The sequence below is a fragment of the Mauremys mutica genome, chromosome 3, assembly GCF_020497125.1.
Source record: "Mauremys mutica isolate MM-2020 ecotype Southern chromosome 3, ASM2049712v1, whole genome shotgun sequence".
NCBI lineage: Eukaryota > Metazoa > Chordata > Testudines > Geoemydidae > Mauremys > Mauremys mutica.
Window position 1 is genome coordinate 72,305,387 of NC_059074.1, and position 23,161 is coordinate 72,328,547.

General features: G+C 39.7%; 1 protein-coding gene across 3 annotated transcripts in view; it reads right to left on the reverse strand.

Moving 5' to 3' along the window:
* EPHA7 (EPH receptor A7) overlaps positions 1-21,545 on the reverse strand; it is a 171,937-nt gene extending 150,392 nt beyond the window's left edge. For all 3 annotated transcript variants that reach the window (XM_045010812.1, XM_045010814.1, XM_045010813.1), the window contains exons 1-3: positions 21,372-21,545; positions 16,662-16,726; positions 11,660-12,329 (exon numbers count right to left, since the gene is read on the reverse strand). In XM_045010812.1, the coding sequence (XP_044866747.1) occupies positions 11,660-12,329; positions 16,662-16,726; positions 21,372-21,468 (832 nt within the window). In that variant the 5' untranslated portion in view covers positions 21,469-21,545. The remainder of the gene's footprint in view (positions 1-11,659; positions 12,330-16,661; positions 16,727-21,371) is intronic.
* Between the last annotated feature and the right edge of the window lie 1,616 nt (positions 21,546-23,161).

The window sequence follows — 23,161 nt, forward strand, 5'->3', positions numbered from 1 at the left end:
TACCTTTAAATATCTGGCCAAGGCCTTTGCTAGCTTTGACTTCCATGGCAAAGTTCATACATTAGAAAGACAATTACTGGAACCCTGTGCCAGTTCTGGTGCCTCAGTTAACCTACTGGAAAGGGTTCAGAAAAAAGGTACCAGAATGATTCAAGGTCTGGAAAACCTGCCTTACAGTGAAAGCTCAACTATATAGTTTATCAAAGAGAAAGTTAAGAGGTGACTTGATCACAATCTATAAATACCTACCTTTGGATAAAATTTCTAATAGTACAGAGCTCTTTACTTTAGCAGAGAGAGGAAAAACAAGATCAAATGGCTGAAAGCTAAAGACAGCCAAACTCACGCTAGAAATAAAGTGCAAACTTTTAACAGTAAAGGTAATTAACCACTGGAACAATTTACCTAAGGACATGGGATATTACATCACTTGAAGTCTTTAAATCATGGGATGTCTTTTTAAGATATATACTTTAACTCAACCCAAAGTTATAGGCTTGATGCAGGACACTGGACTTGATGTTGTCCTGCATTATGCAGAAGGTCAGACTAGATCTTAATAGTCCCTTCTAGCCCTAAAAATCTAGAGGTGAAATCCTGGCCCATTGAAGTCAATGGCAAAAATGTCAGTCATTGGGGTCAGGATTTTACCCTATCAATCTATATCTTCTACTACTAATAGGAGGGTAATGGTTAAGGCCTTGTCTTCACTACGGCGCTAAATTGGTGCCACTTCCATCGATGCAATGGCATAGATTTAGCGGGTCTGGTTAAGACATACTAAGTCGATGGCTGAGCGCTCTCCCATTGACTTCTGTAATCCGACTCAACTAGAGGCATAAACTATGTCAACAGGAGAGCTCTCCGATCAACATAGCGCAGTGTAGACACTGCAGTAAATCGACGTAGGTTACATTAACTTCAGTTACATAGTTTATGTAACTGAAGCAGCATAACTTATATTGACTTAGTGCCATAGTGAAGACAAGTCATAATATGCTAAATAAATACATTAATTTAATCTAGACTATTTCTGGTATTTTACAGATAAATAATGGATGGTTTCTGTGATGGCATTTATTTTCATGAGTAAATCAGAAAAGATGGTGCAGCCATGAATGACAGAGATTAGTCTGTGTGTTATGTGAACATCATATGTGATAACTTCAGTGGAGTTACTCTTGACTCATCAAATATTTACTTCCCGGGTATATGTCTACTCCTACCCATATTACCCAAATTCCGGAAAACATATCTATTCAGGAAAGCATTTAAACACATGCTAAACTTCCACTGACGTCAAAGGGACTTAAGGATAGGATTTCAGCATGATACTGCTTTCACAGAAATCAATAGGAGATTTGGCATTGACTTTGATGGACCAGGATTCGGCCCATCATTCCATTGCTTTAAATAGAGAGTTTGTAGGATTGGGTATTATACACCCAAAACTCCAATGTCCTCTAAAAGAAAAAGCATCATTATGGCTTGAAGTCTTTAAATCATGCACCATATATGGCAAAAAAATTACATTGGAAATATTTTGGGATTACTTTTTTAAATTTCTCTCTACAATTGTGCAAGTAAAAATTACACAATGTTAGTTGAGTGCACAATTTCAAAAAGCAACTTTTGAAAATTTGACCGTAACATTTACTCCACACTTGGCACACCATCCGTGGTACTCTTATGCACCGAGCGATATGCACAGTAATATTCTGTGTAAAAACAAAAAAATTAATAACCTAGCTCTCATATAACACATTTTGAAGTAAATATGAAGCACCAGAAACTATAAAAATTGGTAGTAATGTTAATTATTAACATTACTGTTAACTGTTCATTCAAGATGGCTGATGCTATTATTGCAGTAGATCTGCTATTATCTAAAAGGATCACATGAAGCTATAATCTAAAACAGAATCAGCAGCAGAGGATTACTACAGCTGCAGTACATGTAAGACAAAAACCCACAATATTAAGCTCCAGTCCGGCAATCATTTATGCATGTGCCTAACTTTAACCTCATAAGTTGTTCCAATGAAGTCAGTGGGGCTACCCACACAAATAAACAGGGTCTGATAAGGTAAAATAATTGAGTCAGATTCTGATTTGACTTACTCCAGTTTTACACTTCTTTGCCTTTAGTAGGGCTGTTCCTGATTTAGTCCACTAGAAGTGAGATTTGACTGAGGCCCAAAGACAGAAGTTTTTATTGTATGAGGAAAATTATTGCTCAAAGGATATAATAAATTACCTCCATGAGGGAATCATGTCATCAAGAAGCCATGAGTGTATTTTCCCAACTGTTGGTCATTTGTTCAATGCATTGGACAACATTTTTGTATTACAGAGGTTCAAGCAGAGTCACAAGCGGTTGCTGGTGGAAAGGTTTAAAAAAATGCTCTTCTCCCCTGTCAAAAGAGCACCTTTAAGCTCTGGGCAGATTTTGCCATGTTTGGCACATGTCTGACGAGGGTCCTGAGAGGAAAAGTTCTGAGAACACTTTTCTACTATAAACTATAACAGAAAGAAAGAGACAGAGAGAGAGAGGGTCACACACACACACTTTAAGAAAATCATTTTACTTCCTGTAGAGACTAAATGCTTTCAATGACGGTTATGGACAATTAAAGGAGTTTGAAATGTAAGGGAATGAAAGCTCCTGAATGAGATTTAAACTTTAATAATTTGTGAGCTATTAAATTATGAATGAAATTCTAAGTGCATATTAAACTCAGAACACCACAGTCCTGGAAATATCTCTATGTAATAAGGTATAAATTTGCAACAGTGAGAGTAATTAACCGTTGAAAAAATTTACCAAGGGTCATAGTGAATTCTCCATCACTGACAATTTTTAAATCAAGATAGGATGTTTTTTTTTCTAAAAGATATTCTCTAGGAATTATTTTGGGGAAATTCTATGGCATGAGTTATACAGGTGGTCAGACTCACTAGATGGTCACACAGTAGTTCCTTCTGGCCATAGAATCTATGAATCATGTTGTTTCCACCTTCACTGCACCAGCTCAAGGCCAAAGGAGAAGTTGGGTAGTTCACTCATTGTCTGGTAAGGAAACTCTTGCAAACAGCAGGTAACTTCAGGGAATTAAATGACAGGTAACGCTGAATTAAATAGGAGCTGGCCATTGTTTCTTGGGCTTCATGAAAAAGTTGATCACTACACCATATTTTAGTGAAGACTTACAATGGCAAATATGAAGTTTCTCCAATCACATGAGTGATGGGGTCTCTCACATTTATTATGAACCCTTGAATCAACATTAGATTTTTTTTAAATCCAGGTTTTCTTCTTAATTCTGTTCTGATCTCAGCAAAAATTTAGTTCTTAATAATAAAGTATATTTAAAAAGCATGAATTCTAATATTTACAGAAGAATAAAATGTAAAACAAAATTATTCAGTTCATAAAGACCTACTGAAATATTTCAGTAAGTGAATCCACTTAGAAAATTCCAGTTTACCTTTTGCAGAAACAGGAGTTTAAAATAGTTTAATTCATAGTATTTCAGATTAAGTGAATATACATTCACATTCTATGAACATCTTAGCGTTTTAAATCAACCAGACTACCACTGCAGTCCAGGGCTTGCAGTATGGAGGGAAAATATTTAAATCATGTATTATTAATGCCTAAAGTGAGGGAGCAATAACTGTTTTTTTTACTCTAAAAATCTTCAGTGGTAATAAAACAATAGCAACTGCAGGCCCAGATAAAGATCAAAGAAAGAACAACTTCCATGATTTCTCAGGTAGTAATAAGAGCCAAGTATTCTTAGAATGCCTGAGCTAATCAATACTGATGAACTGATAGCTGGGACAAAGTGAAAACATGATTTTATGTCATACACTGTTGAAGCTCTGAAATACAATAAAACTCTTAAAATACTAGCCCAATCATGCAAAAACTTTGCGCATGGAACTTCTGTTGCCTTCAACTCCTGTGCCACACAAGGCAGGTATAGACTCACTTTTTCAACAAATGCCACCTCCTGCCTCTCTTCTTTTTTGTTTCAATAAATCCCTATTACTCCCCCACTGCCCCATATTTATTTCAAAAATAATTTACCCAAACACATTTACACGTTTATCAGCACTTGGATTCCAAAGTGACAGAGGTCTTATATATACACACATGCTCCCCTATCTCTCCTGAGAAAACACAAAAACAACCATCTGCTCCCCCACTCATTTGTAGTCTCTCTGCTGCTTCTTTAGTTCCTCTTTGCTTGCAACTCCTTCTAGCCCCATTACTGCCACACACACCCTGTCTCCCTCACTCCAGCTGACTCCTTGATCCCTCTAAACAAATGTAAAAAGTGAAAATGGAAATAATTTTATCCAGTGAATCAGAATTCTACATTTTATGATTCACACCAGGTGAGCATCAGGTTTGTAATTGCTCATTCTTAAGCTAAAATTCTTTAGCCTGGGAAATCCTCACATTTAACTCCCATTTTTCTGGGCATCTGTGATGGGGTATTCACTCCACACTAGCCTGGAAAGGGTTAACGAAACTGACAAGGGCCAATTAAGCAGATAGGCCACACCTGAGGAGAATCAGGTGGCCTAAGTAACCCCTGATTTATGAAGGAGCTCAGCTGAGAAGGAACAGACAGGGCTAGTAAAAAGCCAGGAAGTTGGTACCAGAAAGGGCTGCAATGAGGGAGCCTGTGGCTACTTTCCGGATTAGAGAAGGAAGGAGGACCTAGGGGAAACAGTGCAGGAAAAGGCTCAGGAAAACATCACAAGTATTTATCTCCAATGTGCAGATCTCACAGCTGGACAGCAATAGGAGTACTTTGGAGATCCTCATGGCTTAAACACATACCCAGCATTTGATCAACAACTAAACACAAATCTCGATTTATACCAGATTTTGATTATTCAGGGAAGGCTTCTCTGGCACAGGTTCCTCGACAAAGGATACCCCGTTCTTTGCAAACAACTCTAATCTCAGATATGACAAACTCACTACATCAAATACATTGCTCACAGGACAATTGTCCATAAAGGGTAACACGTAAGGTCTCTGCTGAAAGCTTGTTTATAATCATGGCATAATGTATGTAGGGGTAATATTGAAGAAATAATGTAACTATATTGTAGTTTATGGCCCTAAGATCACAAAGTTAAAAGGAGTCCCCATGGAGTGATTTTTTTGGTGATGGCCTATTCAGGCAGGAGGGAGTTGCCTCCCTCCCTGGTTAGCCAGTGAGGTAATGCAAGGTTCTATTGTCTACCACTGCCCCACCATAGAACAGTCAATGGAAAACCACCAGAATCCCCCTGCCAACAATCGAAACCACTTGGAAACAAAAAAGAAACATTATAACATACAAGGGATCGCCCTGCCTATGAATAGAGACAAAAGACTGTTTCAGTATAACACAGTGAGGAGAGGCACTCTGAATCCATTCACTGATCAGATTCTTTGTTGTGCAGAGGTATTTTTTGTGAAAAGCTGGATCCTGGTTCCTGTGAAGCCAGTGAGCTCTGCAACAGACTGAACTTTGGGGGAAAAAACCTACTATTTTCCCCTGTTCCTACTAGACAGAAAAGAACTATTCATAGGTGTAGGCCCTAGTCTGCGTTTTATGATTTTGTTTTGTACTGTAACCATTTGTCCACATCACTCTCTTGTTTCTAATGGAATCTCTATTCTTTCTTAAATAAGCCTACTTTTGTTTCATTGCAAGTGTTGTGTGTTATGCAGGAGCAGTAGTTTAAGGTAAAACTGGTAAAATGGGCTACATTGATTCTGAGGGTCTGGGATTTCTGTGAGTAGCCAGTTTCAGGGGCAGGATACCATAGGGAAATGTTTCAAGGGAACCTCCTGTCTATGCCTTGCAGCTTAACAGGCCTGGGATATCCCATAGGCAAGTACTTGAATGACTGAAAGGGTGGTGGTGTTGGGGACCTATCACACAGTGACCACAAGCAAGACTCCCTCTCTCTCCTTTAACTTAGGAAAGCATGGAGTCCTGCAGGAGCAGGGGGCTGACGGAGAAGGGGGAGAAGGCTGGAGAAATAGTAAAGTAGAATAAACTTCTTCCCCCTTCCCTTCTCTACACAAAGCAGCCAAAAGGCTAGAGGAGCAGGACAGTACTGAAGACCCATTCCACCTTCAGTGAGACCAAAAGGATGTAGCAGAGTAGTAAAAAACCCTTGTCTCCATAACAGCTAGGATGCTGTGGGAGAGAGAGAGGGCAGAGAAACACTCTCCCACCCAGCCGCTTCATGAATGGCAGCCAGAACACTCTGGGAAAGAAAAACAAATCAGTATCCTTTTACCTTCTAGTAACTGAAAGGGGATGGAGCTTCAAATTTAGAGTCACTTTCTAGCCAAAGACCAATATAAAAACACGGTGTCCCTAAGCAGCATCTTCAGGAAAGCCTGTGGAAATCCCAGCTCCCCTCTGAACAGCTCGGGATGGCAGGGGGTCAGAGCCCTGTACTTACCTTTCTCATCCTCCAGCAAGTAGGTATCAGCCACATTTTTTAAACGCTGCCTAAATTCTTCACAAACTGATATATACAGAAGCATCCCCCACTGAAATAGAGTCACATCTGAGGACCAAACCAGCAACTGTTTAACAGTGCACAGAAACATTACAGAACACTTTAGAAAAGGAAAATGAATATGGGGCAGAGTCTGCCGCATCCAGTTTTTGCTGGGTGCAGAAAGGAGAGAGGCCATCAGAGAGCCAGCTACAAATTGCTTATGCTCTGTCTTAGCTACAGCTTACTTGAAGTCACACCACAGACAGGTGAGGACAGCTAGTGCATTGTGTTCCAAGCACACCTCCTCTCCACCCTGAAATGCCCCATCTAATACAGCTCTGTGCCTGGGAGTACTGGGAGGGAGACGGGATCCAACCTTACTGGCTCTAATCCAGCAAAGGACTTGAAGGTGGTTTTGGCTCTGTATGAGCCTTCTCAGCAGTGCAAAGGAAGAGGAGCAGGGAAAACTGAAACAGCATGGAATTTAGATAGACAGGAGATAATTAACTACAGGTTAGCCACAACTCTTGAGAGAGACACCCTGGGCCAAATTCTACATTGATTTACAGTCCATACAACCCACTCTTATTAGAAGTGCTATGAGATCTTTAATGGCCAATCTTTAAGTCTCAGAAACAGGCTCCTCCAGCGGTACAGTCCCTCCTAATGGTAGGCTAGGACATTAGCTCAGTGTCAACTCAGACTGATCAGAAAAATTATTCAAAGTGGAATATGCCTGAAAATGTAACTAAAAATGCCATATCGCAAATGTGTCATATATAATATATCTCGTAGGCTGGACCTCTCTGTCAAGTCACATTTACTAGCACCAAAAGTTTATGTCCCAAAAGAAATCAGTAGTTCCTCTAGCAGTTCATAGCTTGTTGCAAGTTGCATACAGTATACAATGCAGCTCAAAAATCAAGCATGTATTCACTTCAGTGACATGCATTCCACAACCAGCTGTAGTCCTCTCCCATTTTTTTGATAAGCAAATTTTATTCTGTTGTGTTCTTCTAATGCACATAGTATTACAAAACAGGTAAGAGTAAACTGTACCTGTTTGGCTTACTCCACAATTCCGAATTTTCAGACGTGGTGCCAAATTAATTTTCATATATATTTTTTCAGTTCATTCATGTTGAGAGGTGCTTCCTACCTTCTGAAATATCATACTGCTGCTCAGGAGCGAATGGGTATAGTTTCTCTTTAAATAATGTGAAACATATGGAAAGTGGATTATACTAGAACTTTATAAAGAATTTACCTCCTTCCCCCCAAACCACAGTCATTCAAATATTATCCCAAATGTGGTCCTTGCATAGGCAAAATAGGTGAAATTCCCACTGCACAGGTCATAGGTTATGTGAGAATTGCAGGAATGGGTCCTATGTAGTGCTCCTGAGTGCTAACATTTCCATTAGTTTTTATAGTAGCAGAAATGGTATATCTGTGGATGTTTTAGGGGCTCACCATTTCCTAAGCACTGTCAGGATCAAGCACTAGAATGTTAGCTCCCCATCATCACCACCACCACCACACACACACACACACACACACACACACACTTCATTTCACCTAGTTGTTATGGCTTGCCTTAAACTAGGACTGTAAATTCTTTGGGGGCAGAGACCGTTATTATTACACATCTGTGCAGTACCTAGCACAATGTAGCCCTAACTTGGTTTAGGCATCTAGATGCTACTTGAATGCAAATTTATGATGTGAATAATTCAATGTATATCCAAAATAAGGACAATTACATATGGATACACATTGAAAGATTTGGTGCTGGAGATAGAACACAAGGGGAAAACTAGTGCCAAAGTTCAGTATTTAATCTTTGATAAGCAGTATCATTTACTACTATTTGCAGAGTATTTGTTTACATGACAGAGATATCCTCTGCCAACATATCAGGAGTGAAATTTGTCTAAATTACAAATAAAAGATAAACGTTGTTTCTTAAGGTCCTGCAAATACTTACTCATAGGGGATATCATGAGAGACAAAAAGGATGACTTTGTCAACTAGTGTAGCTCAAATAAGTTGGCATAACACAATCAAAAAGGCCTGTTAGGATGCTGGCTAACACATGTATTAGATGGCTATGTTGTAGTCTATACTCTCGCCAACCATCCTCCTTTGGCTACAACACAGCCAACTAACACATCTTCAGACATGTTAGCCTGCAACTTAGCAGGGTTTTCAATGGTGTTAAATTAATTCTATTGAGCTACCATGATTGAAGGAAAAAAATATATCCTTTTCGCCCATCAAGACAGGGTCTTATGTCCAATGCTTACTAGCATGAAGTCAATGCAGAATGCCTGGCACTGAGTTTTTGCAGCACTGAGCCCTTAAGAAGGACCACAAAAGCTTTGGATTAAGGAAGCATGCACCAACTTGCTTCTGCTTGATCTGTTACAAAGCTTGACAGTAACAGATAGCCACTTGCATTACTGTCAATGTTCTGATAAGTTTCTTTCAATATCTGTCACAAAAACAGTGACTGTATCAGTATGTCAGCTGCATTATCAGTCACTATATAGTTGATCATACTTAATAACACCTTCAAGTGCAGAGAATCCTAACAAGTATCAGAGACTGCACTACCGTAGAGCCACAGAGTCACCCAGATCATTTTGACTTCAAGCTGGTAACATCATTCATTCAGTGAGTGGCTGCCTCCCACCCTCTCTCTCGCCTCAGTATATTAACTTGTCTCAATATGGAGCTAGAATTTGTTTTCAAACTCTTAACAAGATCACTGAAAGAAAAGAGGAGAAATCCTATCAATGTGCCTCTGGACTGCTTCCAGAGTTGCGTATTCTCTTAGCAATTGCTCTGGAAGCAGGCCAAAAATGGGCAATGTTCTTGCAAATGAACTCAAGTACAAGTTATCATTTAATTCTTTTGTCAACATTGCTGTGGTTAGAAATTAAGAAGCCTATTTACTAAACAATTTCCTTGAATTCCAATTACCAAACACTGATTCCCTTCCCCCTCCCCCATTACCCCTGCTTTCCCTTTGGCAGGACACTTTCTCTTCTTTACTGAAAGTCAAAGAAAATTAGTATTATAATTATAGACCTACCCATGATTCACATCATCAACTGTGAGTTAACTAAGAAGCTTTAAAAAAAAAAGTCAGTGTTGCTAGAGAATACCTTTGAAAGTTTAAGAACGTGCTTTGATGGGGGCAGAATGATTTTAATACTTTTAACAGAACCTAGACACACCGTATTTAACTGATTTGTGTAAGCAGTTTTTCACATTATAACTCTTAATGAGATCACCCTCCACATGGTAGAAACTCAGCCCTTTCCCCCACAATGCTGAAAGAGTGCTGGAAAGCTCCCAGATCAACTCCACACACTCCAACTACGTACCAAATCTTCCATTGTAACCCCTGCTGAAGGCAATCATGTGAGTTTCCTGAGGACTAAGGATTCAGGATGAGACACTGCTTTCTTTCTTTCTTTCTTTCAGTACGAGCCAAATCCTGCAGTCCTTTTCCAATCCTTACACAGGCAAAACTCTCATTAAACTCATTGACTGCAGGGTTTAATCTTAGACAAACCCCAAAATAAGTCAGGTATACGTCACTCCCTGGATTCTTCAATGCCAGTAATGGTTTTACTTTTTGGTGTTTTCTCACTTTCACATTTATTTTTATATCATTTTTTTCTGCAGCCCTACAAACAGACAAGTATGTTTCTATCATATGCTACAAGAAAAGTCTGACGGATATCAGTTTCTGTGTTAAATATATTTGGAACCATTACTCACTATACAAAGTACCTATTATCCTAGAACCTTCACTGTAAACAAAACAGCCCAGTTGTGTCACACTTATGTTCAGAATTACCTTTGTATCCAAGTAGCCCCATTTAAGTCAGTGGGGACACTAATTGCAGAGTAAGTATATGAATACAGGTGACAGAATCAAGACCTAAAAAGATTGTTTTCAAAAAACAAACTACTTTGAGATTTTTATTCACTAGCCAGGGTGAAAATGTTAATCCTGTGAGTTACTCTGAAGTGTAACTTCTTTCCAATACCTAACACTATCAGATGAACTACATGCTGAAAATACAAAATAAAAAGCTCTCCACAGTCTTGGATTTACTGATAATTTAACCAGACCCAATGTAATCCATAAATAACCCAAAAGTTTTATTTTTAAGATTCTAGCTGAATTAATTTTATGTAGAAAAATATTGACTGAAATTCTGCCACTCAATATTTTGATATATTCTGTTTGAAAGATACAGATTTAAAATAAATAAATCTACTGCATTTGCACAGGAGTGAGAATGAAATGTAGATTCAAAACTCTGTAGCTCAGTTTTCATTTGGAGTATGTGGAGTAAATTCCATATATCCTGAGTTTTATTTTCCTTATAATTTTCTGTCACAAAACATATGGAACAACAGCAAATAGTTTATATCAGGGATCAGCAACCTTTGGCACATGGCCCGCCAGGGTAAGCACCCTGGAGGGCCAGGCCAGTTTGTTTACCTGCCGTGTTCGTAGGTTCGCCGCTCGCAGCTCCCACTGACTGCGGTTCGCCACTCCAGGCCAATGGAGGCTGCGGGAAGCAGCAGCCAGCACATCCCTCGGCCTGAGAACTGCGGCCAGTGGGAGCCGCAATCGGCTGAACCTGCGGACATGTCAGGTAAACAAACCGGCCCGGCCCGCTAGGGTGCTTACCCTGGCGTGCCACATGCCAAAGGTTGCCGATCCCTGGTTTATATAATGCTCACACGCAAGAACGTTAATAAGGTCTTCTTAGCAAGATACAATCTGCTCAGTAGCATTACAAAGAACTACACGGAATGTCATCTTGACCTTATTTCTGTGTGAACTGTTAATTTCTGCAACTGTATTTACATTAAACTGTGCTCTGAATTGCCTGTTTTATATTTGAAATGCACTACGCAACTGCTGACTTCCATTCTTGAAAGAGCTGATTGTTTTAAATTAGCCAATGTGAAGTGTATAGATTCAAATGCTCAAAGTATTAGTATGGGCCTAATAACATATTTTGATGCAAAGACAATAGAAATGTGACTGCAGAACCCAACTGCTATTGTAGGATATTATTAAAAGTGTAGGTTTACTCACGTTCACAAGTGTCTCCTTTTTGCTGGTACCCAGCTTTGCAGATACACTTTCCAATAGGCACTAACCATTCTCCTTCTGCACTACAATGCATCCTAGGAGAGTTATCAGCCTCCTCTTCTGCGCTGCTGACACAAGTTCCTCGTACCTCAACTAGAGAGGAAAACTCTGAGCCAGTCACTGTATCTGGAAAAACAGCTAAGTTCTCAATAATAGACCAGCATTTCTTGTAGTAGACTTTGACAGAAACCAAAGCAATGCAGGCACCTACATCTTGAAATGCAAGATAAAATCCTTTCTTGGACAAAGGTCCAATCTCTCTCACCTCTGTGTTAAGTTTCATTTTTCTCTCCCCAAGGTCACCTTGGGTAAAACTTTCATCTGCTGCAATGGTGTCTATTTTTACATACTGATTTTCTCGGATATTCCGGCCAGTGTCGTAGTCTGTTTCATAATAATATAAGTTAAAAGTTTCTTTACATGTCCCCAGTACTCCAGGAAGACTGTTACAATCCCTCAGAGTGAATTTCAGTTCTACAAAAATCCTTTGTGCATTGCCTTTTGCAATCCAATTAGTCCGAAGCCAGTTATTTTGGTTAGGTTCCATGACCTGGCATACCTGGTATGTTCGTATAGGAGTGTAATTTTCATCCAGTCCACTAATTTCTTCCCACTAAAACAACAACAAACAGTTATTAATACAAGACAGCATTTTACTGCTGTACTAAATCCGTACATATATAAAAATACTCTGACACAGATCTGGTCTTCCTTCTTTGTAAACAGTGAAGCCTCATAAAAAATAGTGGAGTATTATTAAAATGCTAATGTTTTGTGTAAGAAAATCACAAATTTTAATGGTGTTCTAGTTTGTGTTTCATGTATTTTAACATGTAGATAACCTTCAAAATATATTATTCATATTACAACAGTTTACAGTTACATTAATTACAAGTTCTAGAAAGTACTGTACAATATACTCAAATACAGCTTATAGTTGGGGTTCAGTCCTACATTTTCTTACATCAATCAGAACTTTAGAAAGCAAGGAATGAAGAAGGTGGTCAATGATGTGCTGCTAGAAACAAATCTACAACCAACAAAGAAGTTTCAGAAACTGAGAGCCCTTAAACTTCCAGTCCTTGCACATTTAAACCTCAGTGACACTTTTTGGTGCACAAGCAATGAGCTCTGACTCTTTATTAGTAACTGTAATCTGCATTTGGAATTATTATTTTTATGTTTTAATTTATTACCATTATTGAGATCATCATCACATTTTGCAGGGAAAATAAACTGAAAATGAAAAGAAAAAAATCATGAAGATGACATTTCCAGCTGTTTTAGCACTTTATGCATTTAGGGCCATTTTCAGCTCCCATTTACAAACTACAAACCTGATCCTGCAAACTCCTACTCATATGAATAGGCTCACTGACCAATGGTGAAACAATCTTACCTCACTACAATGGAATTTCATTTGAAGTCAATGGGGTTACACACTTGAGTAGGGCCTAATCATTTGAATAACGATCTGCAAGTTGAGGGCCTGCTTTCCTTCTTTTTTCATTTCTCAGGCACCATGGTATCTAGGTGCTAAAATGGTAAATGCACAATAATTCCATTGTCTTTACAAAGTTGGAAACAAATCCCAGACCTATTGAAGTCAACGTTAAACCTCCCACTGACATCAGTTGAGCTAAGGTTAGACCCTTATTCCAGATTTACCCAGGTACAACTAAAAGCAGAATCTGGCCCTTAGACTTTTTATAAATGTATTGCAGTTCTCAATTCATAGCAGAAATTACAACTTAAATAAAATGGGACTCTTTTGAAGAGTTCAATTAGTTAAATGGTGTCTAATAACACAGCCAACAATAGCTCAATCCCTCCAAGTGCTCAGCCCATTTCAACGAAGCACTTAACCACATGCTTAACATCAGTGGAACTACTCATGTGCTTAACATTAAGCATGTGTTTTATTGGATTGGCTAGAGCACATAGCACCTGCCAGGATCAAACACCTGTAGAATGTGCTGTTACTGATAATCAGGCTGGAAAGGCAAACACTAACGGACATTGGTTTCCCAGACCAAAAGTCATGCAGCATGCAATACTTCATGAGCCTACTTGACAGCAAATGAGATAATTTAATGTTGCTCCAAGAAAAGTAAATGTTGATGAACTGATGCTGGAAGTTATTACCACAAAATATATTATGGCTGTAAGTGTTGAAATGTACAGAAGTTGTACATATCAAAATACATTTCAAATTATTTCTGTTACTATAGGTATGGTATATATGGTACCACACATCTGGTATTAGCTTACAGTAAAATATTATGAAATGTTTCTATAGTTAACAAAGGATTACATTTTAAAACCTAATACTCTTTAGAAAGGAAGAAAGCTTATCTTCATTATACATTTAGTAGATTTTAACTACCAAGATTTTTTTTCTCCTATATGAACTAGTATTGATAAGGTTAGCAAAAAAACAACAACAAATCAACATGGCCATGGAGCAGGGCTTTTGGCATTACTTCAGTTCAAAAAACAGTTCACAAAAAGGGCTCAGAGCCTAAGTTCACTCTTAAGAGTTTCACTCTGCTGCTCTCATTCTCAGTTTCATTTTCAGTATATTTTATCTCATGTAAGCAGTTTTCCCATCATGATCGAGATCCTGCTCTCAGATATTCCAAAGTTACAATAGTGTAACACCTTTGAAGTCGAATTAGTTACCCTCACTTATCCAAAGAGCAGAATACAGACCACTGATCATCTTCATTCCTTTCTTCCCTCCCCAAAATCCTCCAGAATAATCATAAAAATACAAAACTCTGCATTGGGTAGGGTAACACAAACCAGAAGAAGAGCCAGAGATTCCATGCTTGTTAATTAATGTAATTAATCTTGGAAGTGCTCAGATTACTCCTTTGGATGGAAAAAAAATCCAGTAGAGATCATCTCTTATGCTAACACCCATCGTCACACCTTCCCCCATCTTTCTAAAACCACGGGGAAGATCATAAGCATAGTTTATATGCATTTCTTTTTTGGTTTATCTAAAAAAATTCAGTAGTCATAGCTGTACTACTCAAACATTCCTCTGAAAGGGTTCAAACTTCCTCCCCTTGATAGGCACATATTATAGGTACTTCGGCACATAATTGTATTTGTCTACCATATTTGAAAACTACTGCTTAAAAAATCATCTTGGAATGAGCTGAACACTATATTTGATTTGTCACACACTTAACATTTTTAATTCTCTTTCTCCCATTGTTAAAACAATGGGATATATATATGTCATATGGGAGATATATATGTGAAATACATGAAGTTCTCTTCCTCCACTAATACATATTGTATACCTACACCATATTACATGTTAATTCCTTTAGTTATTTAAAACATGTTTCATGTCACTCAGAGCCAGAGAGTACATTTGCCACTGAAATTTAACTAGCATATGATGATGTATCAGTTTCTCTCCTCTATTGGTGCATGTTTTCATGATATTTGTATTACATAGGGGAGAATTAAATGCAGCTGAATTTAACAAAACATTGTACTATATTTTTAATTTTAAACACCATTAATAAATTGTAATTTTTTGTTAATTTATAGGAAACTACTTTTTAGTCATCTTCACTGACTATCGTTTAGCTGTTATTTTGGATTCTGAATGTTCCTTTGAATCCGTATTTCTAACCTTAAAAAGTCATCTTTTTACCATTTGTACAATATTAGTCAACTATGTTTCCACCTTTCATTCTCAAATACGTTAGCAAAGTTCATACTTACATTACCTCCAGGCTAGACTACTGCAATTCTCTTTTAACTAATCTTTCAGACACCTCTATTAAAAGGCTTCAATCAATGTAAAATGCTAATGCCAAAGTTATTATCCACCTAAAGCGTTCAGCTCACATTATGTAGTTTCTCAAGTCTTCAGACTCACTTCTGGTTTGTGCTTGTATTGATTTTACGATCTTGCTTTTAAACTAAGACACTTTCATATTTTCATTCTTCTTATTTAAAAGATTGGTTACACTGTTATATCCTCACGCACATGTCACGCTCTTCTGGTTCCAGATTTCGTAAGGCGCTGAAGATTAAGGGCCTGATCCCGCAAACCCTAATTCATGCGAGTAGCCCCAACAAAGTCAATGAAATGGCTTCCAGGAGTAAGAACCACTCACATGACTTCAGGTTTGTAGGACTGAGTTCTAGGGTAAATACAACTGGCCATACTCTCCTCCCTTGAAATGTTCTTCCTCAAGAGATGAGGGATGTGGTTTTTTACAATTTCTAATTAAGAGCTGAAGACACAGCTATTTGCATGTTGATAAGTTTTCATAGAACATCTTGGGATGCATTTGTTCTAAAAGGCATTGCAGTGTATAAATGAGAAGTAGGCCCAAGCCACAAAATTTGAACTTAGATATCAAGCTCCTTAAAATTCGGGAATGTTCAGGTCTGGGTTTGGTTTAGACCTAACTCTAATACAGACATTTATATTTCAGAGCACTTCATACCATGCTATTCAATTACAACAAATATATTGTATATACATTTCTTATCACTGTTTATCTGGAAAATATCAAATAACATGTTCTGAGGCATTTTCCATATACAAATATATTTGCTTCTAAAAATAAAAAGAGAAAAGAAAATATATTTAAAATACAGTGTCACATGTACACACACCACAAGGATTACACTACTAAGCATAAAGCTAATAAAGGGGTTTAGGTGAGTTACTGAAGAGATTCTTCCTTGTAATTAGCTTGCTTTTGTACACTGTAACCTGAGGTATGCTTCTTTTCACAACAGAAACTTAAGAGCCGTAAACACTCACTATGATTACTGAAGGAAATTTGGGAAATACCAGCTTGTTTAAAGCATGTTTAAAATTTTGTCTAGATGAGACACCCAGCAATGTTTGGAGTGTTTTGGGGGGGCGGGGGTTGTTTGTTTGTTTGTTTGTTTGTGTACTTACCCCATTGGGAGGAAAGGAAATCCACTCCAACTCTGTCTGTTGTGCTTTAGAGTCCAGCAATATTACTGCAAGAGAAAAAGTTTCCACTATGTATTAAATAAAGAACTTAAGAATTTTACTAAACCAAATAAAAAACTTTGTGATGAAATTCAACAAGAATGTATATAAAGTCTTCTTTTTATCAGTCAATATTATTTAATAAAGGAATAAATATATGATGTATGTTCACCACTATATGCATGTTTTAATTAGAAAAGTTTGTTATATTATTTGAGGTATGATAGTCACATTTTTTATTAAGCAGAAATATTTAAATCTTATTTTTACTGCATCTTTGTCTACATATTTATACTTACCATCTTATTATCTAAGTGTCATAAAAATTCTAAGGTTTAATCGTGAATATGTGTTCCTCTTGCTCCTTCTTACAAAGAATATTTCCCATGTGCTTTTTATTAAAATTAGGATTTTTTAAAAAATGAAATTCGTCAATATTTCAACATTGTCCAGACTGATTTGGACACTGTTGGACACTACATCCTGCTTGGATCCCCACTCTGAAGTCAAGGGTAGTGCACAAGAAAAGATAGTCCCTTAATACTTATGAGACTATTAATTTAAACAAGTCAATATATGACAAATAAGGTTCCACAAAATAAGACTTTATACTTATGTAGCATTATGCATTTTCAAAATACTGAACGTGCATATTAGTTAGAACTAATTATTGTGCAACATTTTATTAAATAAATATTTTCATATGTGTATACATTTCCAATGAGACTTCTAAAAGAAGTACCGATACACAAAGCTGTTAATTAGATGTGATTTGCTGGTAGAAGTGTTTAATGCAGACTTCTCAATCTTAGTCCAATAAACAAATTATTAAATATAAATATAAAATTTCCACTTTATTACATATTGGGGAAAATCATATTGACATTTTGTCAGCTATCAGCATGAGATTATATTCAATTATACTATTAAACCTCAGAATATATTATTGCATATGTTTTCACAAAATTTCTAAACAGCACTTACATTAGTTAACCTTGACATTTCTAAGCAACTATATGAAATAACTTCTTAGATTGCATTTTAAAATATAATCTTTTAAACATAGAAAGAGATAAATCCTAATGTTATATCTGTCCAGATATGCTACATTTTTGAACAAAAAAAGTCATATTTACTTCTTAACAAATAATTGTTCTATTTTTAACAAAAGAGAAACCAATTTCAGTTTCAAATAACCACAATATACATTTTAATTATAAAAAAGTATTACATCTCTACCAATACCAATGTAAAAAGTTTTATATGAGTAAGTAGTTACATATATTTTGATCTTCTGCTTTAATTCTTAAAACTTAATTTCAGTATAATTAACTTTTTGTTTGTTAGAGCAATATCTTTGGTTTAGAGCCTAAGTCAAATATAATTTAGAATCCTAGTTTTGTATAACATTATTAGAAGGATCGCAACACTTTTTTTTACATAAAGGTTCATGCTGAGACAGGAATAGCTAAAACATGTTAAAGACAAAACTGTAACTTCCATTTCTGTAAGACAACATACACTTGAGCTAATCAATTAAATTTGCTATTCTCTCTTTACATAGATTATCTTCTTAATTAATTAATTAATCTTGCTATCTAAGGGGCTTTAACTAGTAATACTAGGTAAAGAAGAGTTGATGGTGTGTGTGTTGGCTTGCTAATCAAGCACAATGCTGATAAGCTAAAAATTGAGGTACAGAGCAAGTTTAACCCCTTCATCACCATGCCCATGCAATAGTGGATGGCCACATCATGTTGTAATCTGGCAGTAATTCTTCATAAAAAAGCAGTATGAAAAGCCAGTGCCACACAGATAACCTTCACATAATCATATGTTGTACTTCTCACTGCACTAAAAGTTATTGGGAAATATCTTTCCTACTCAGACGTTTGTACAATGCCTTGAATAGGTAAAATGCTATATGAAATGCTAATTTCCTAGTGCTGGCTTAGTTTTCAAAAGTTATGTGGGTGACGCCGTCTTTTTTATTACACAGTTACAGTCTAGATCCAGCATGTCCCGTTTTTGAGATAAAGACACTTTCCCCGAGAGGTGGGCAACTTTCTTCCTCTACTTCCCAAGGCAGCCCTGAAGTTCTTCTATGCAGCGCTCAAAGTGAGCAGGAGCTGAGCTTCGGAACTTCTTGTTGTTGCAGAAACTGACTAGCAACGCTATACCCAGTTTTGAAGAAAGGCAAGTCTGCCTGGTTCACTGCGTTACAACGGACACAAGACAAAGCTGGGACAGAGAGGAAAAGTTGTTGGGGAAGTCAATGGGAGGCTTTAATCCGCCCTTTTCGGCCTGAACCATTAACTCCCCCGGTGCCCCTTGAGCTGAGCTCCCCTGCGCTCCCCGAGCTGGGGACTCCCCCGCGGGCTCTGCACCCAACCACAGGGGCGCGCTGTTTTCGGAGAGCCACGGGCAGCCTCTCGCCTCCTCCGCACCCCCGACCCACGCGTGTTCTCAGGGGAGCTGAGATCTCCCCCTAACCACCGCCGGCGCCCTCACTTCGGCGCTGGGGTTCAAATGCTGCCAGTCCGCGCTGGCAAGGCAGCTCGGTGCCCAGCTCACGGGTGCAATCGCGCCCCTCACTCCCCCCTTCAAGTCAATGGCAAAGGCTCCCCTTGGCTTCAACAGGGCTGAAGCAGCCTTTCGGAGCCCAGCAGCCGCAGCCCACGGGAGCCAGGAGGGAGCTGAGTCAAACGTGGTGTTTAACCTGTGTCTAACCTCCGAGCCATGCCGCTGCGATTCCAATCAATGCCTTCAAGGGCTGGAAGGCAGCGAACTCACTGCCCCGTGTAAGCCAGCGCGCACCCCAACCCGGGGACCCAGTCTCAATTCACCCCACACTCAGGATGCCTTTATGCTAAACTTTTCAGACCCGGCCTGGCTGGGTCACCTCTGCCCCTGCAAACTCCCGTCTCGCTAGTCATACCCCCATCACCTTCTCTCCCCCGCGAGGCGCCCATTTATCCAGCTCCTGCTGGGAAAACTTTGGGACTTCTCGGCTCTCTCCTCCCTTACCCCCAGCCCCTCTGCCTTGCTAGTTTCCGACGGGGAAGGAGGTGTCTGCAGAGGGCTGGATTCTCTCATCACCACCGACGGTGAGATCCAGTGGCAACGAAAGTTACTTTGCGCAGGAGCTTTGCAGCAGGTTAACAGCCATAGGGATCCGAAATCCCTGCCCGCCTGCTGCTCCCCCCTCCTCCTGCCAGCTCAGCCTACAGCCCACGAGCCGCTGAGCGCCAGAAGCGGAAACACAAACTCGAGGGGTACGTGGGACTCTGTCCCGGTGAGCAGAATGTCACAGCTCCAAGCGCTCTCCCCAAGCAGCCAGCACAAAGCAGCTTCCAAGCCCAGCTCCCCACTCCGCTCTGCGCTTCGCTTCCGCTCACCTCCCCCCATTCAGCCTCTCTCGCCCTTCCAGGAGTTAGCTCATTATCCCATTTTTTAAATCTCTTCAGATAAACTTTGGAAATGCCGCCCAGGAAGGGCCTTCGGGGTTTTCTCTCTCTCTCTCCTATTAGGAACAAAGAACATCTTAATTGAGAGAGCGCTTAGTTTTAAAGCTCCAGCTACAGGCTCAGAAAGGTACTTTACCTTATGCCAATGGTTCAAAGACGAATATTGACATATCTGGGAGAGGAAAAAAAAAACCCAAGCCCCCTCCTCCCAAAGATGGAAACTGATACCACACTATCAGAGGTAAAAGGTCGCCAACCCCATACGAAAAGAAATGCCCGGAGTAACTTTCTGAATTGATTTGTAGGTTAGTCTCTGATAGAAAACTGCCTGTGCTCGCTTTTAATAGGAAATATTATGTGCTTGTTTTATGTAAAATAGACTGATGCTGGAGTCATGGGATTTATGAAGCCCTGTTTGTGAAACGCAGTTGGAACAAAAATCTCTATCTATAAACATCCAGTCAGAGATGCCTACAGATGATTAGATAATATACAATTTATACTGACACACAGATATAATACATGTATATAGCTTCCTATAGATCCATCCCTCGAATGCATTTAATTGTACCCCAGCATGATCTATGCCACATCTTTCCGCGTAGCGTCTCAGTCCCAGCGGCTTCTGAGACCTGCAGGCCCGCATGAGCAGGAATCGGAGAAGCGGACTTTTATTAGCCAGCTTATGATTACCCGGGGGGCTAACAGAAAGTCCCCCACAACCCCTTCGGGGGACCTCCAGAGTCATGAAACTCCGCTGCAGTCTTGGCTGTGGCACTCGGGTTGCGTGCCCCTGACAAACTACAGTAGCTTCCACTCGGAGGGGGGACGGGGGGTTTCTTATCCTCATCTTACTAACAGTATTAATACTACTAGTACTATTAATTCAATAGACAGTATCCTCTGTATTGACTCCCCCTCCCCAATATATCAGCTCTTCAAGTGCAATGCCTTGCAAACCCAATTCCTTAAATGAAATGCAGTTTGTCCCGACCTCCCTCCCTCCCTCTCTCTCACACACACACGTTCACACACACTGCCCGTGGCCTCTCCCCCACCTCAGTAAGAAGCTGTTTAACTAGGGGAAGGGGCTGCATGCAGTTTGCACCAGACCCAACACTAAAACACTGCAATGTGTGCGCACGGAAATAAATAAGCCCAAACTTTGTTTTCTGCATCACCTTACCTTCTTTTGCAGCCTGTGCCTCCCCCGTGTGTGCAAAGCGAAACAGCCAGATGGAGCATACAATAATCCAAGAAGGGAGCCTAGTTTGAAAAACCATGATGCAGGAGCAGGATATTTTTATATGTACTGTACGATCGCTGCTGCTACTGCCGCCGCTTGTTGGGGATTAAAGGGTTTGTTCTGCTATGTGTTTTATTTTGCCTTTGCATGGAGCTCTCTCTCCCCCGGCTGCCTGCTCCTCTTGCCTATGCGTTTCCGCTCACCGTATTTGCTGCCTGCGAGTCTCCGACTGCAGCCTGGCTGCGAGCTCCACACTCCAATAATATCAATTAGGGGGGGGGAAGGGGCGGGGCCGGAGCCAGGAGCGCGGGCCGTCCCTCAAAATGACTGGCAGCCGCAGCCGGCCTAAGAGGAGCGGCAAGCTGGACCGGGGAGGCTGAGCTGGGGAACGCCTCGCCCCGGCAGTGGAGGCGGGGCCGGCGGCGCTGTCCAATGAGCGGGGAAAGGTGTCAGGTTGCCGCTGGCACAGGATTCCCCGCAGGTTGAGTGTGTAGCCGGGGCCGGGCTGTGAAAGTGGAGTGGGCACGGCAGGACCGGGAGACTCGTTACTGCTGGGGATTGCAATAAAGCAAAGACAAGAGTAATGGTTAAAAAACACGACAAGATCTCTCAGGGTGGCGTAAAGGAGACTGGCTGCACAAGCCCCGGTCCTTAAGGAGACGGCGATTTTCTGATCGTTCCTCTAAGTCAAATGATTCATTCCCAAGGCACTAACTCGTTAGACCATCCCTTGCCTGCTAAGTTCCCCCGAGCGGGCACCGCTCGAAGTGGGTGATGAACGCAGTGTGTTTTACTGGTCACAGTGAAATAGCACGTTTGCAAGAGTTTTAAACAAGCCCCGACCAAGGAAGCGGGGAAAAGAAAGGAAACCCCCCAAGCAACGTGATCATTTAAAAAACCCTTTCGATCGCGGCATCCGTGCCACGATGAACATCCCCAAAACGGAAGCAAAGGTTTGTTGAGAAAAATCTGGACAAGTCGAAACCACTCAGCAGAACATTCCGCCTTGATAGTTTTTCTTATTTCTCTAACCTCTGCGGGAACCTTTTACTATATTTTCCGATCTCTGTGGTGCCACAGAGCAAGTAAACACTTTGCTACTGAAACTCAGAACTTTTTGTACGTTTTGTGTTTCATTTCTTAAAACAAGTCTCTGTAAAAAAAAATTAAAATTATTCCAGACATAACACTAACATTTAATTTCCCTACTTTCCCCAAACTATGAAAAGACCAGTTAATGGCAACATAAATCTGATTGATATTAGACGCTTTTACCCTATCGGGTGTAATCCAAAACGAGGGGTAATCCGATAACAATGAGATAAGAAAAAGAAAGAAACTTGCCAAATCTCCCTTTGTCAAAGTTCACCCTCACTGACTTGAATATTGCTTTTCCAACAGAAGATCCACCCTCCTGGCCCTTATCTGTCTGTTACCTATATCTTGCTTTTTAAAAGGTGAATCAAACAAAGTTTGTTCCTGAAATGAAGCTTTACAAAATGAAAAAAAGGAAGGGTGGACTTGGAGATGGAGTGAGAGGAAAATAGAAGTGCTACTGATTACTATAATGGGGATGTTACCATGGATGGCCTTTGTCTGAATGGAATACACAACCTAATTTTGTCAGCAACTACCAGATGCACAGTTGTGCTGTGAAGGAATGTGAAGTTTCTACTCTTCAGATGAGTTTACTGCAGGACACCATAACATAATAATTCAATGATCTTCTC